Source organism: Dermacentor andersoni, chromosome 1, assembly GCF_023375885.2.
Source record: "Dermacentor andersoni chromosome 1, qqDerAnde1_hic_scaffold, whole genome shotgun sequence".
Taxonomy (NCBI): Eukaryota; Metazoa; Arthropoda; class Arachnida; order Ixodida; family Ixodidae; genus Dermacentor; species Dermacentor andersoni.
This window is the reverse complement of record NC_092814.1, coordinates 88,231,854-88,246,921: the sequence shown is the minus strand read 5'-3', so window position 1 is coordinate 88,246,921 and position 15,068 is coordinate 88,231,854. Positions and strand designations below refer to the sequence as shown.

General features: G+C 39.6%; 1 protein-coding gene across 1 annotated transcript in view; it reads left to right on the top strand.

The window, feature by feature from the left end:
* jub (LIM domain-containing protein jub) overlaps positions 1-12,077 on the top strand; it is a 72,644-nt gene extending 60,567 nt beyond the window's left edge. The window contains exons 8-10 of the mRNA XM_050191348.2: positions 2,999-3,133; positions 6,940-7,007; positions 8,231-12,077. Of these exons, the coding sequence (XP_050047305.1) occupies positions 2,999-3,133; positions 6,940-6,984 (180 nt within the window). The 3' untranslated portion in view covers positions 6,985-7,007; positions 8,231-12,077. The remainder of the gene's footprint in view (positions 1-2,998; positions 3,134-6,939; positions 7,008-8,230) is intronic.
* Positions 12,078-15,068: the final 2,991 nt, after the last annotated feature.

Genomic DNA, 15,068 nt, shown 5'->3' with positions numbered 1-15,068 from the left:
AGTTACAATAAAAACATTTGGTCTGCACCAAGTGAGACAGTGAATTGAAGTGGTACAGATCCAAAAATGCATTCTTAATGGAACATAATACACATAGTTTGAATATAACGTTTCACTGTGAGAAAAATATTCCACATAACATATATAGCATAACAGAATACAGATAATTTGTTGAATGTAGTGGCGCAGGATACATGAAAAGCAGTAAAAATAAAAGGTAACTAAATAATCTGCTATGGCAGTATCTGCAAATGCCAGTTCAGTGTATCAAAAGCACTGAACTGCCATTTGCCTCACCTTCCTAGTGGTGCCTCATATCTTACATCAAATGCAAATTTGAAAGTGAGAATGGCTATTATTGCCTGCTGAAGTAATCGAGGCTTCATTATGTAACTACTGGTTCATTGGCCACTTGTTATAATGAGAAAACTTTGTATGCATGCTCTTTTAAGAAAAGATTTGGTGGCACTACATATTCTCATTGTCCTCCTATACCATTTTAATGCAGACTGAGTTGTTATCAGCTGTTATAGTTGGTGTATTGAGTTTCTTGAAAAATTCTATTGTAAAAGTACATTGTTCAAATGGTACAGATGCTTATTATAACATTTGTACCACTTGTACAATTGGTGCTCGTACAGTAACATTTCTTAAAGAGTCTTCTTTCTTTGTAGCTAGCTCACTCATTCCCCCAGCTAAACCTACCTAATGTCATAGCACTTCGTTAGCTTCACTAACTGTGTGGCACTAGACTTTGTATTGTCAATGCTTAAACACTTGTCACAATGTACAAGGCTGAAGTGGACTTCCGAAGTAGGCAGAAAGTGGGAATAAGTTCCTACCACGTGTATAGCTTACGTTTCCTAATGCTTAGTACCATGTACCATGCTTCATACAACACAAATAAAATTAAGGCCAAATTGAAGATCTGTTGCAACATTGACACACATTATTTTGTGAGGGACTGCATGGTCATTAGTATGGAGGAATGCAAGATTGAAAAAAAAAAGTTATTCAGGTGAAATTGTCTTGCACCATAAAAACCTGCTGTACATAATGACATTATGATACATTTTACTTTGGTGGTACTGAAACTTCTCATAACAGTAAGATTTCCAAAGGAGTAGAATTGTATAAACCATTTGGTTTGCCATACTTCAGCAAGGCTTTGCGTCTGTGATCATGTGTCTCGCATACAGTGTCTCACATCAGGGATGTTGAAAGCACTCTAAAGATTAAAGGCCAACTGCAATAAAATTTGGGACCAAGTTAAAAGCCTAATTTAAGATGGAATAGATATAGAATACAGTATATAGATACAGAAGAACCACCATGAAAATCTCTATCTTTGAAATGTGAGTAGAAGCATCACGAAAAGCTAGCAGGAATAGCCGTACGACAACAACACGCACCATCATTATTGCTCACTGGAAGTGACGCACGACCTAGAATGCACGACTCCTCGGCATGACCTCCGAGATAAGGCAGCACCCACGGCTGCTCAGACTTGCGTCATAGTCATTAATACGAAGTGTATGTGTCGTCTCCTTAGGTGATGTTTAGAGGCTGCTTATAAGAAAATTACAGTTAAGAGCACTGCGTCTTTGCCAAGATTGCTTCAGTGTTATGTACTACTCACTTATAACCAGTTTAGCCCAAGTTAAACTTCGTTGCAGTTGGCATATAAAGGAGGTGCCAGTGATAACCTTCCCACCTTTAGAATGTTTGCTGGTGCACTCACTGCCATCTGCAGTTCACATTTGCTTGATTACCGTGAGAAATTGCACCCAAAGCCCCCACTCGTCTGGTGCCATTGGCATGCACCGAGCGGCAAGGTTTGGTTGCATGTAGGTGTGTCCAAATGTTGAAAAACTTGGAATACAAACTAAATACTTCTGTCTCAAATCGCAGTATTCAATTAAAAAATTTGCTATATTTTAGAATATTCAATTATGGCTGAATGTCTTGGTTACTACGATTGTTAAAGCCTGCCTGCCATGCAAATGCTACCAGCCGCTGAAAGACCCTCACTGTGTTTATCTTTCACTAGTTACATGTTTACAAGATGCCCAGTTGGACAGACTTCCAAGTGGCATTGCATGTATGAAAGAAAGTTGATCGTTTTAATGTGTAGCATTATTTAGCTCATCCCATGCATCTGGCAGTATGTAGGTTCCTGTGTTGCATTGTTTCGGGCCTCTTCCATAAAAAGGAATTCAAGTGTCTGATGGTTGGATTAACCTCCAGTGCAGCAGCCCAATTTTCTAATCTTTAGGCCATGATCATCACACGAATACTTCTCTTGTGCCAACACAAACTAGCTCTTTTGAATGTCTTGCACATGCGGCACTACACCTAGCATGAGCAACAGCATGTGTGCATGCCAGTTTCTCTTCAGCCGCAAACTCGGGAACGAAATGCGCGAGTGATAATCGGACTTGCCACTGTCTTTGGTGTGTGTGTCACATCTCATATCAAGAAGTTCCTTATAAAAGTGAGAACATGCTGGTTTCGCATATTTTTTCCGCATGGCTGCTAGCGCGTTGAGACGTGTTAGATTGTACTGCCATAAGGATCGGCCCAATTTGTAATGAAAGAGATTGTGGTGTTTCTACATAGAAGTACAAAAAATAAGTAGTCATGTGATCGCCATCATACTGTCATCACCGTTTTCTCACACATACACAATTGCTTGACATTCACGAAAACGTTGGTGTGTCTAGGACCCCAAACGGGGCCGGAAAGCTAGCTACCTGTAAAATGCTTCGCGTAACATTGATTCCCACAGTGGATTTGATTTGCATAATTTTTTAAGCTATCTTAGCTCTCTGTGTTTCCTTTCTTAGATTTAGAAGCCAGAAGAATAATTTGTGTACAATTCTATATACAGAGCTCATGTTTAAAAAAAATATATATATCTCTGAAATCATAGAGAAATTTTACTCTTTGGATACCCCCAGTTGCATGCTCAGGGTAGTGTGGTCTACTGGCATTTCAGGAGTGCAGCCTGCAGCTGACAGATGAGCGGGACAAGCGGTGCTACCCACTGGATGGCCACTTGCTGTGCCAGGGTTGTCATGTACGGAGGCTGCAGGCGCAAGGCTCTGTGGCTCGAGGGGAGCCACCTCCTCAGGTGAAGATCCCCACCTTGAGCTACTGATCCACATTGCTGATTCATGTTTGCTATTGAGCTATTGACCTGCATTTGTTGAGAGAGAAATAACATATATTAGTCCCAAAGGAACTAAAGCCCCAGTTCGGCCCTTCTGGCCCAGCACGTTCTTGACGTGCTGCACCAGAAGTGACCACCATAGCTTTTCAAACTTTCTGGGGGGAGTGGTCCACTCCCCCCAGCTGCTGGGATGCTGGTTGGTTGGTAGTTTAGGAAGTATTGTCTTTCTGAAGATTGAGTTGGCAGGGCACTTCCACAAGCTGTATTTACTGGATAGGCCCCGCAGTGTTTGCAAGTAGGGGAGCCTAGGTCAGCTACTGTGGGATCCCAGACAGAGCCATTGGCACGTTAGACATGCTAAATACAAATTTTGTGCCTTTAACAGCATGGCCATTAGATTAAAGGTTGACAGTCACACTGTTTGGATTAATGCCAGCCTACCGCCAGTCTGCTATCTGAACTTTGTGCAATCTGATTAGTTGCCTGCAGCTGCCTGATTTCATCATGGTCGTATTGTTTGTCTGTGTTTCAAGCATCGCCATCTTATTGCCCTGCACACAGCAGTTATACAATTGTGTTAAGTGAGTGACCAGCTATAAAAAATACATTTGTTTACTGCTATTCTGTGTAAGTACTTTGAAGAAAAGGGAATTGTGCTAATGTGGGCACCAACACTGCATTTGTAGACACAAGTGCATTATCACACTCAGTCGCTAAAGTCATTGCAGATTGCTTCAATGAGTTATCCAAGGAGAAACACTTATAGCCATTTAACAACATATAATGTAGTCTGTCCCATCTTTCATGTAAGTAATGAGCTGCAGTTGAGAATTACTGAAGTCACTGGGGATTTGAAATGGCCAAGCTTACTTCATTGCATTGTGACTAAAAGCAGCTGTTTGTTATTGTTTTCATTGTGACTTTATTATCTGAATTCACCTATATAATGGCCCAGTCAGATGGGCAAATATAGTGACACTTTGAGTGAATGCCACTTTGGCGGTGTTACTAGATGGGGAATTAAAGTTTAATTCGGAATTGGTGGCATTGAATATTGGTAAATCAGCCAGCATGTTATGTATTTGGTATATAGGCAATACTTGGAAAATAACATTGCCATGACCAATCATAGTGAGTAAAGACAAGACGACTTTGCATGCAACACCCAAGCAAACCTGCACATTTGTAAGTTCTGAGAATGGTGAAGTGTCAATGACTAAAAAATGAGATGGCTTTTTTTTAGCAGAGGAAGAATGGAATTTCCATAAGCAATGAGGCTTATAACATTTGCAGTCACAATAAAGTGGTTTCACAATTAGTGCTGACCATGTGTCAAGCATTTAATCTGGAACTCACATCTAGACAGCATACTTAAAAACTCAGCAAGAATTTCTAGAGTGCTCTGCAAACTCTTATATGTGCTACCAGAAAAAGTATTATAACTTGAGGTACAACTTCCTATTTCACCATTAACAAAATCGATGCATTTTAAAATGGGGCAATATAGCAAGCGCTAGTAGTAATGTACCAGTGGAAGGTCTTTATTGCTTCTTTAGTCTTTCAAAGTTCTCGCACTTGTAGAATTTTACCCTTGCTCACAAATACCAAAATAGTGTAAAGCATAATAGTAATGTGTTTTTAGCTTTGTGTACTTGAAACTCGGATGATTTATAAAGTTTTTTTTCCAGAGTGATGTTTAGTGAACAGTGTGCTACTGCTACAAGTTCTGTTCTTTGCCTCATTCATTGTTGTCATTCTTTTCTCTTCTTTTAATTATGATCTAACTAATGCACTCTTTGAAAACATTTGTTTTTGTCATATATGTGTGTTTTGTTAATAGTACATATTTTTTGCATTCACGCGTAGTATTTATGCTTTTCTGCTTGTATTTCTGGTGTTCTTTTTAGTAATGAATGTTGTATGTGTGTTTATATTTGTTTTATTTTTTTAGACTTACGTGCATGGGCATACTATGTAATGTGTTATTCCACTTGTGCATACATCTAATTTCGCTGTTATGTATTGGGATTTTCCTCCTCCCACGTCATATGCAGTGTAACCAGGAGCCCCGGATCTAGTCAAGCTACTGACTGTAGCTTTTTGTCTGAGGTCCCTTTCATAACATAGAGGAATAATTCTAATTCCGACTTTATTTATTTTTGAAGCACTGCTATTGAGGCTACACACTTTGACGAAGCAAAGTATGTTTGATGGATGCGCTCGCCTGTGAGTGCATTCTACAGCTAGTGTCACTAATGATACAGTGCCCTCACTCGAGGGCTCTAAACTTGTCCCTTTGAGAGAAGTATTACTGTCAAGCGGTTTCCAGACTTTCGCAAGTCTCGTAAACGCAGTTAGCTGCAAGGGCGATGAAAACAGCAGTGTCACAGAGAGAATGTTGGGAGAAGCATGCCAGTTGTGGGACAGCTTTACTTACAGCTAGTAATTTCGAGTGAACGCAAGCTTTCGTGTAGCTTTTCTGTAGGAAAACGTGTGTTGCCCTAGTTGGCGCTTGTGTGAAAAACATAAAGGAAATTAGAACTGCTGTGGTAACTTGCAAGGGGTGAGTACATTGCATTCATAAAAGCGCAGAAAAGGGGGCAGCTTGGGGATTCAAGGCAGGCAAAAACACATTGCATTGAAGACAAGTTAGGAAACAGCAAAGATATGAATAAACCTAGAATAATGGTGACCAACTTGATTGCTTTAGCCGATGCCAGCAGGGGAAGACCATCAGTCTCTGAGAGCAAGCTTGAAAAGCTTCGAAGCCACACGTGTGAAGTTTAAAATGTCACTTCATACTTTGCAAAAATATGAAAAGAAAGGATCCTGGTGCAGAAGTCTTACAGCTGACAAAGCTTTAGCATGTCAGTACATTTGGAATTGGCTCCAGCAGTTTACAAACACAATACTGTAATGGTGTGGGATGTAAAAATGCTTCTGTACTGAGCCTTGGGTACATATTAAAGAACACAGGATGGTCACAATTAATACAGAGCCCTTCGCTCAGTTGCTCTCGGAGCCCCGGTGTTAATTTGAAACATTAAATCCAATCATTTAAACAATTTTGAGATCACTTTCACTGTTTCTAGTGGACGAGTGGAGGAAATAAAGTGGGAATATTACCAGAATATGCGAATTTGATTTCTAGAAACAGAACCTGTGATCACTTCAGGACATAAGTGGCATATTGTTTTAATTATTTAGCCAGCATTGGAAATGTTAAAAGAAAAAAGAAAAGAAAAAAACTGTTTGCTTGTGTTGTAGTATTTTGGTGCTAGCATTTAAGGTGAGGCCATAGAGATGATGAGAAATATACACCTTTTAGTGTGAATGTTTCGGTCTACTCTACAACATAAGCATTTTTTCTAAGCTACTCATTTGTATCGCTTCACTTTTATTGTGGCTGGGGTACAGAAAAATTTTCTACCATAACAAAGTTTCTTCACTCACTCACCGTAATTTTTTACACTTGTCAGTGTGAAGTGCAATGCATGCAGCATGCATTGACTGCTATGCTCCAACATTGGGCTTAGGAACATTAAGTCTTTTGAAAAATGCCAAAAGCTTTACATTTATGAAATGTATTGTTAATTTCAGTTAACATTGCTTCTTTAACCTGCAAGTTAATATTCCTTCTTTAACCTGCGATGGATGTTTCAAAGCTTTTTTCGCGATGTTAAACACAGACACTAAACATGGACGGGGCCTTCGTATTTATTTCTGTTATTGTTTTTTTTTTTTCTTTCTTTCTTTCTTTCTTTTAGGGTGCACAAGCGCAGATTGTATGGAATGGAGCACAGCTACATTAGGCCTTGGCACATTTCTCTCTCAGGTAAGCAGTCGCAGTAGCCCAATCATGGCCATATAGTTTTCAGTTTAAATCTTGCAATTCATAAAACATCACATTGCTTCAATCATAATTGTAGTGGCTTTGACGGTGCAACAGTGATCACCGTCTGTTATCACTGGCCAAAGTGTTTGAGCTGTCACAGGCAAACTTAAGGTGTTGATCAGATTTCTACAAAATCGATGGCAAACTGAGTTTAGCCCACACTCCCTGTAGGTCATTTTTTTTTTGTTTCTTTTACTTTACTGTTACATTGTTCCCTGATATATCCCACAATAATTATTTATGATTATATATACCGAGTGTTTGATAAATAGGAGCACCAACTACAGACATCCCTTCCAGCTAAACCAATGGCTTGTTTAAGCAGAAATTTATGCACAGTGGTAGCATTTCACAGTGGGCTCACTTTAATAGTACATTTTCATGCATTATTTACATTTTTTGCAACAATAAATCTGAGTGCATATTGTGTGCAGTGAGGCCGAAAGGAAAATTCTATTTTGCTGCAATGAAGCAATGGCACCATCTCTCATTGCTACGGTGAAATAGCCACCTTTTTGCCCATAGCAATGACAGATGATACCGCCATTGTAGTGAAATAGACATTTTTGGAGTGGCATCGCCACAAATGGCATGCGCTTCAAATTTGTTGCGGACAAGAAAGGGCAAGTAATGCACGGAAACCTAGTATTAAAGTGAACTCACTGCGGAATGCTGCCTCTGTGCGAAATTTTAGTCAAAACAAGCCAGTGGTTTAGCTGTTAGGGTTGTCAATAGCTGGTGCTCCTATTTGTGTAACACTCAGTATATTGCTATGTTCTATGTCAAATTGTTTGTTGTCAGACATTTTGCAGTATCAGTAATATGCTGTTTCCGGGCTTGTAATTACCATATTCAAGAAGAAATTTTAACTTATCAAGTCACAGTAATTGATTTAAGGGGATCAGGGTCACTTGATTCTGCTTCATCCCTCCTCCTCGTATACTTGTTATACATGCAGTGTGGAAAATGCATTGAACTTTAATATAGGCTGTTCAACTATAACATAAGCTTATTAAATGTCATGTTCTATCCTTCGTTCTAGTTTTTCAGTGGTTGTAAAATTTTATTGCAATCTGTTAATCATGAAATCAGGAGTTCTACTGTTCTAGTGAATTTGATTTGCTGGTGTTGTCTGAAAGTCTGCCCCCTACTATTTATTGCAGGGCTGGTCCTTAAGAGGAAAAAAAAAAAGAGTTGCCTGAAGATGGAGGGCACCCTTTCTTTTGCAGCAAGCAGTGCCAATTCAAGATTCAACTCTTTGAGAAACGTTTTTATACATATATATATATATATATATATATAATGTATATGCATAGCACTTTTTTTTTCTATCTGAGTGAATGAAAAGTTTGGTGAAGAGACTTGCAAGGACATCTTGTTTAAATGACCAATGTGCTGGTCGCTAGTGGATGGGGGAGGCATACGTGGGCTAGGTGGTATGGCTGGAACATGTACATAGCACTTGCACATGAAGAACAGTGGGCATGGTGCATAAAATCATGGTACTGTAAAAAGCTGGCGGTCCAAAGTGGCAGCAGCCACTGTCATGCCTGCAGCCCATTTTTCCTGTCTTCCTCTGTATTTTTTTTCTTCCTTGCCCAAGAGAAGAGTTTTGAAGCACACACACACAATTTACTGGCATGAAGGCATATTTTCTGCACACCTGAAGCGTTCTGGGTGGGTGAATGGTAGAGTGGAGCCACGTACAGTCCAGAACAACTTGAATGCAGCTGCCAGAGTGTGGCTGGCTGAAGTAGTCTTAAAAGAAGCAATGGTGACCTTCAAAGCAATTGGAAATTGTGCAGCCTTCACTTGCCCTTTGGGCTTGCACATGAAACGGTCGTCACTCCATGGCCAAAAGTTTTTTTTCTCTCTCTCTTTTATAGCACTCATGGCCATAGAGTTTGCTACATTTCTGAATGTTTTAGCATTCTAAAAGATGCAACTCAAGTACAGTCGACTTCCATTTATTTGACCTCAGTTAATTAGACTTTTATTTTCTTAATTCCAATGCCCTGGAAAATCCTGGTGAAGACCAGTACTTTGGCTATGTAAGAAAAATTTGTTTAGTTTTAACGCAAAAGCATGTCGCTTCAGTTCATTGAAATCTGCACCGGCCCCCCTCATGCGTGGAGCAGTTACTAAAACCTTAAAAGAACAATAAATTCAGCAGACGGCACTCCTTATTTCCTAGGCGACACCTGTGATGATAGCAACCTGCCCTGCAGTGATGACGACTTGGCACTGTGCCCTAGGCAAAATCTCGTTAACGATTTTGTCAGCACAGACAAGAGTGTTGACGTCTGTAGGCCACTGGCCGACAACGACATGTATAGCTATTGTAATGTTGCATTGATGTAGTCTGTCAATGTCGTCGGACTACTTCAAGTAATACAAAAGATGTGAATTCATTCATTCTGCCACCGTTCATTAATTCAACCTTTCGGATAATGTGATCAGAACTTTTAGTCCTGCGAGGGTCAAATTTAAGGGAGTCTGCTGTATATGTCACACGGTGGGGACATTTGTTCTTTGCAATGTTTCGAACACTGAGAAATTAAATCGGTTGATTAGTGCGGAGTTGTGCTGAATAAATGTCAGTGGTCCTGCACCTCACCTCCTCATTTTCGCTCTCCATAGATGTATGTGTGCAGGCTTCATCATGCCTTTTAAGCTCCTTTGGCAGCTCTGCACGAGTTACACACAATACATTTGTTCCTTCATAAAGTTTCATTTGGTAGTGTTAAAGGATTTAAAGCAGCTTCCATTCACTATCATACTGTCTTCTTGTTTTCTACCTTTGTTTCTTTTCTTTTTGACTGCTTGCATCATCAACCATGCAGAGCCAAAAATAGCTGGATCTTCCGAGTGGTGATGTAAGAGCACATGCAAGGCTTTGTGCTCATAGACATGCCCATGCTTTTAGCGCATCGGTCACTTGTGACAGGGGCAGTATCTCATCCCTTTACCCTGATAGCTTTTTTTTTTTTTCCTCAAACAATCATTTTCATAAGCAGCTTGTCATCCATCATTACATTTTACATGCCTGACTTTTTTACATTTCGTATGCACATACAATCCTTTGTGCTCGGATTTATATTGACAAACTGTCTCACAGAAGATGAGAAGGGAAACTTATAAGGTGCAAATTCCAATAAAAGCAATTGCGCTTTTGCATGTGCATTGTTGGTACCAAACTGCAGTGTGCTGATGCCTGAATTTATAATGTACCATTAGAATACTCTGCTTTGACTTAAAAGTTATGAACAAGTCAGGCAGAAATGCCATTGGCCTATGATGAATCATTGTTAGAGCTTCTACACAATGACATTTCTTAAGCATTCCATGCAACTTAAGCACCTAGAAGAACCAGTGTAAAGCTTAAAGGATTACATTATATAGAGAGCTATGTCATCAGTTTATGCTAGATACAAATTTTTTTCTTACAATATCTAGAACAGTTTAAATGTGATGTGTCTAGATAAAAAAGAGTCTGCAGAATATTGCACATCTTCAAAACTACATGCGCCTTGCCATCTCACTTTTGCTGAAATTATTTTGTGGTCTAAGATTACCACCCTTGGACACTATTATGTTGTGTAGGGACCAAGCTTTCCTTTGGTGCCTACACATATAAATAAAAACTTGGCCACATTTCACCTGTGTGCTTGTTTTTTGTTTAGCTTTTATCATCAGTGGGAATGAAATTATTTGCTATCTTTGGTAGTTGTAGAAGTAGTGGAGGTTTGTGTTCAGAAGAATGCTTTTTTGTTTGTCCCGTGGGGGGACTATGCCACTTTGTTATGCCCGAAATTTGGTGTTTTAAGTGTGTGTGTGGCCTTTTGCCTGATGTTGTTGATGCACTTGGTGCACTGGTCAACAGTAAGGTATAGGTTGCAGTAATATGACTGTTTACATTTCATGCAAAAACATACCACATTTATAGTTTGCCTCTTAGAATGTTTCTGTATATTGTGTGACAATGTTGACAATGACAAGTGCCTGTAGATTTGCACTTGTGCACCGCTAATTAATTGGCCTTGCAACAAGGAAGACATAAGTATGCTAACTTAAGACCCTTTGAAATATATATTCTTTTATACATTGCAGTTGCGATCACAATGCTGCAGCTGTGGCGTTCTGCTGCTCGGCACAAAGTGGTGGGTTAGGCTGCATTTAGGTTGGTGCAGAACACAAAACCTAAGGTGCTTGAAAGGAGTCCAGAGTTTTCCGCTCCAGCATCGCTCTATTCCAGCTTGTGGTACAAAAAAAAATTTATAGATCAATAGTGTAATCACGGTTTCAAAAGACAACTATCTGTGAACATCCTTGCTGCCACAAGGATGTGCACATTGTTTCAATCTAAGAGCATACATAGCATCATGGCATGGACAGCATCTGAAGTGACGTCCAGTTAGCACTCTTGGTTTTGCCTTTCTGTGAACGATATTCATTTTGCATTTTAATGGGCAAGAAGAAGACATGCTGAGGGGCTGTGTTCTCTAGAAGTGTGGTTGTCACTGTGCAGCTTGCATTCGCATCTTTGCATGTGAATCTTGATGTATAAGCGTCGTAGCAATAAGTTTCAATGTAGGAATGCAACAAGAGATTGGCAATGTTACTGTGCATCTATATTTATGTATATGGCTACAGATCATAGTTTTTCCTGTGTGGAAAACAGAGCCCTTAAACAAAATGTGCTATGTTTTCAAGCTATTTATAGTTTGGGAACAGAAGTTTTATCTTGAGTCATCTTTGTTAGTTATAGTGTGGACATCTCTGTCCCAAGACAAAGCACCATAAAGATGGAATTGTGCTCCATCAGATGGCTGGAAGCACTTCCACATTGTACAATTTATAGAAGTATCACGTTGATTTGCACTTTTTCCTGTACAGATGAATACAAATGGACCATATTTTTTTCTTGTGCAAATAAGTGGTGATATAAAGGTTTCTTTTTTTCTTTTTTCATTTGTACAGTTCATTGACAATAAACTTTTGCTAATTGTCTGGCTTCTGTCGTGTGCACTGCATCAACAAGCCCAAGTAGCAAAGCGCTTGCAGTAATTTAACGCTTTTTCCTTCTCGTAAAGAGCTTTTGCTTGGAGCTGGGTTTGCTTTCAAGTGGAACTAATTAATCACATTCAATGCTGCTCACTTTGGCAGTTCAGGTTCCAAGGCAATGCCTCCAACTGCTGCCCGCCACATTTATTTATACACGTGGGCACGGCACAGATACTGACTCAGTCGGGGCCTTTTGAGATTTTGTTGAACGTTATCAACACAAATAATTACATTTAAAAAATTTCTCAGAAGGTCCCATGGAAAATACCATATTGGGGGCCTCACGAGATTGCATGTACAGGATATGCACCCAAAAAGTAAGCAGGCAGTTATTCACATAACAAATAGTATGTACAGTGCCAAAAACAAAGGTGCAGTGACTATGTGTGCAGCAATGGCAAACTAGGTAACAGCTTACAATGAAACGTGAAATACATGAATTATTGGGTGTGAATACAGAGTGAATATAACAGTAGTACAGTGGCCAGTGCAGAAAACATTAAAAAGTTTAATATAGTCGTTCCAAAATTTGTTAAACATAAAATTGTCAAAGAAATTAAGTGTTTTTAAATAGTGATATGGTACGAGGCGATCTAAGGGTTATAGGCATGCGTTCCTGATAGAGTGGAAAAAAGCATTTTGTTTTCCATAATTAATGTTAACTCTAGGTAGCAGTAAATAATGGTACTCTGAAAAGCTAATTGTATTTGTGTATTTGTGAGGTGCTTTGAGGCTATGGAACTTAAGGGATATTGTAATGTCTTTGCTACACAGATAGAAAATGAGCACCGCTAACTTGAAAAACAATTCACAAGAGAAATGGAGGGTACCAATATTATAATACACAAGTAGTTTTTGAGTCCTGAGATCATCAAATGTGATGATGCAAAGAGATTCTGTAGTTGATATAAACGATTCAGATGGCTCCACATATGTGCTGCCCCTAGACTGTAAACAGTCTTGGTGACTGTAAAGATCAGTGGTGACTGTATAAACAACTATAAATAACATCTGCTTGTAACAAAAATTTATTAAAAAACATTAATATTAACAAAAATTTATTGATACACCAAATGTGAAAGCAGCTTTTACTGTAAGTGCTTTAACGTGTTCGTCAAAACAACACCAAGAAATGAAATAACGGAAAGGCTAATAATGCCTGAATCTATATAAACATGCGTGGCCGAAAAAAGCGAATTGTGTGAATGTGACAAATCATAAAGCTGGTTTCCATAGAATTTATTTGTTGGTTTTTATCACACCAGGATATAATGTGCAGGATCTGAGTACCAATGTTGTACGAATGTATAAAAGGCAGTTTACCTAAGGAAGAAAGCTGTGGAACTCTTGATTAACGGTGTGCAGATCGGAATGTTAGAACGCCGCATAGCTTGAAACCTGATTAAAATTATTACGAATAAGTGTTGTGTGGGGCTGGAAATTCATTGTAGAATTATTCATTGTAGAATGTTTTGTTACATCACTAAGTACAGCTCCCGTACAAAGGCCAGCAATATAATCTACGAACTCAATTATGCCCAGATTAAACTTGGTTAAATAAAATAATCTTGCTGAACTGTGCCAAAATGCAAAAGCCCTGATGCAGCATCGCTCAAGTTGCTTTTACATCAATATACACAATCTGCATACTGCCTGAGAACATTCGCGGACAACTATGATCTTGGGACCATTGCACAGCAGACTTTGAAGTTTCTGGAACATGAATTGCAAGTGATTACAGCGTGCACGCACATGTGCTAACTGTAATCGCATACTGCAATGTCGGCTTGCATAAGTTTTTTCATCCACATGATTGGGGATGATGTGCACAAGTGCACAGCCATATTGTATGTATACATTTCGCTTGAAATTCCTGTTGTGTGTGCAAAACCGCTGGAGATGTTTCATTTGTATGAACATCATAGCGCACCAGCTCATAATAACCTGCTTAGCTGCAAGGCAGTACTATGGTGAAGATCCGAGCCCAGTATTCTGTACTCGTAGCAGAGACGTTAGTTTTGTTCAAAAGCCTGCATGCTTTTTCTTCAGCTTCCTGAAATACCCTGCCACTTTTCATGTATATTCTTGTGTACTTTTAATCATGATAGCCATCGACCTGATTTCTTAAAATTTCACACTACTAAGCAGTGCCTCCAGCAGAAGAAAAAAAGCAAAGAAATCTAGGCCATAATTTTGTGGCAATGCCCTTTCTTATGCTGTTTCTTTCCACGCTTTTCATGCCTTGTCAGTAGTCAGAGCGCCGTCCCGCTCGCATTATCAATGGGATCAGCCGGCCATGAGCAGTAGATGATAAGGCAACATAAAATTGAGCAGAAGGCAGTTACCATGGATTACCGATTGGGCAGTGGGGCCATCTGGTGGCAGAGGACAATATCCCTGGACCAATACCATGGCCCCTTAGATCAAGTACTGCGATCAAAGGTCTGGTCGCACCACAATAGATCATGCAGACACACAAGCTTTGGCATGATAATAAGCAGAGCATGTGGGGTACTGTACTGCGTCAGCACAGCATCACTCCTCAGGAGTGGAAAGCCACAAGAGTGCAGAAGCAGCAGCACTTGATTACTGACAACATAATTTGTATAAAGCGCATAACCCTTTTGAGTGCATCAAACTGCCCTTGTTTACCAGAGGTATGCTACTGCATTCATTTCAGGAGAGGGAAAGAGAAACGCGTTGGAATATGAGCACGTGGTTCGCTGCACTCTGCAAAAGAAGTGACCTAGTGCAGAAGTGCATTACTTGTGGAGAAAACAAAGGCCAAACTTCCCTTTCCTGAATTTTGCACAAGTATGTTGTTGTGACATCATGGATTTCAAAGTAACCTCTTGTATTTGGGCTGTTTGGGTTGAGAAAGGTTTCTCGAAAATCACTTGGTTGAATCTTCCTTTGCCCTTATAATGCAATGTAGTC